General features: G+C 63.9%; 1 protein-coding gene across 1 annotated transcript in view; it reads left to right on the top strand.

Moving 5' to 3' along the window:
- Nucleotides 1-228: 228 nt before the first annotated feature.
- LOC104277410 (membrane transport protein XK-like) overlaps nt 229-656 on the top strand; it is a gene marked incomplete at both ends in the record, with an annotated part of 4642 nt that continues 4214 nt past the window's right edge. Inside the window, 1 exon segment of the mRNA XM_009874032.1 lies at nt 229-488. Within this exon segment, the coding sequence (XP_009872334.1) occupies nt 229-488 (260 nt within the window).

The raw sequence follows: 656 nt of genomic DNA, 5'->3' as shown, positions 1-656 counted from the left end.
GCTTCACCCTGAGGGCCAGAGCACAGGAGCAGCCAGTGGACATCCCTCTGGTCCTGGTGTGACCCTGCCCTTATCCTGACATCCCAGGGTCAGGAACACGGCCGAACAGTTGTCCAAATCAGTTGGGCAGCACCCAGCAGGAGCACGGGGCAAGACGGGGCTGGAGGTGGCGGGAGCAGGCTGGGTGGTGGGGTGATGTCTGCTGGGAGGGCTGCCACATCGCTGCAGGTGCGTGGAGGCCCTGGTAGTGTACTGCTGGTCGGGGAAGGAGGAGGAACCCTACGTGACCATCACCCGCAAGCGTCGGCTGCGGAAAGGCTACGAGGTGGAGATGGAGCAGGAGGTGGGCCACTCGGTGCGCCGGCTGGCCACGCACCGCAACGCCTTCAAGCGCATGGCGGTCATCCAGGCCTTCCTGGGCTCCACCCCGCAGCTCACCCTCCAGCTCTACATCAGCGTCCTGGAGAAGTACGTTCCTGCTGCCCGAGGTAAGGGTGCCACCGAGGCACGATGGCATCTCCTTAGCCAGTGTGGCACCTGAACAAAGCTCCAGGGGCTTGCTGGGGCATGGCTGCCACTGGACTCCCCTAAACACGGAGCACAACCCACAGAGGCTGGGCACTCGTCCATCCCCTGGTTTGCTTTTCCCATGCTGA

The sequence above is a fragment of the Apaloderma vittatum genome, unplaced genomic scaffold, assembly GCF_000703405.1.
Source record: "Apaloderma vittatum isolate BGI_N311 unplaced genomic scaffold, ASM70340v1 scaffold28977, whole genome shotgun sequence".
NCBI lineage: Eukaryota > Metazoa > Chordata > Aves > Trogoniformes > Trogonidae > Apaloderma > Apaloderma vittatum.
The sequence above is the reverse complement of the archived record's forward strand: the minus strand, read 5'-3'. Positions and strand labels throughout refer to the sequence as shown.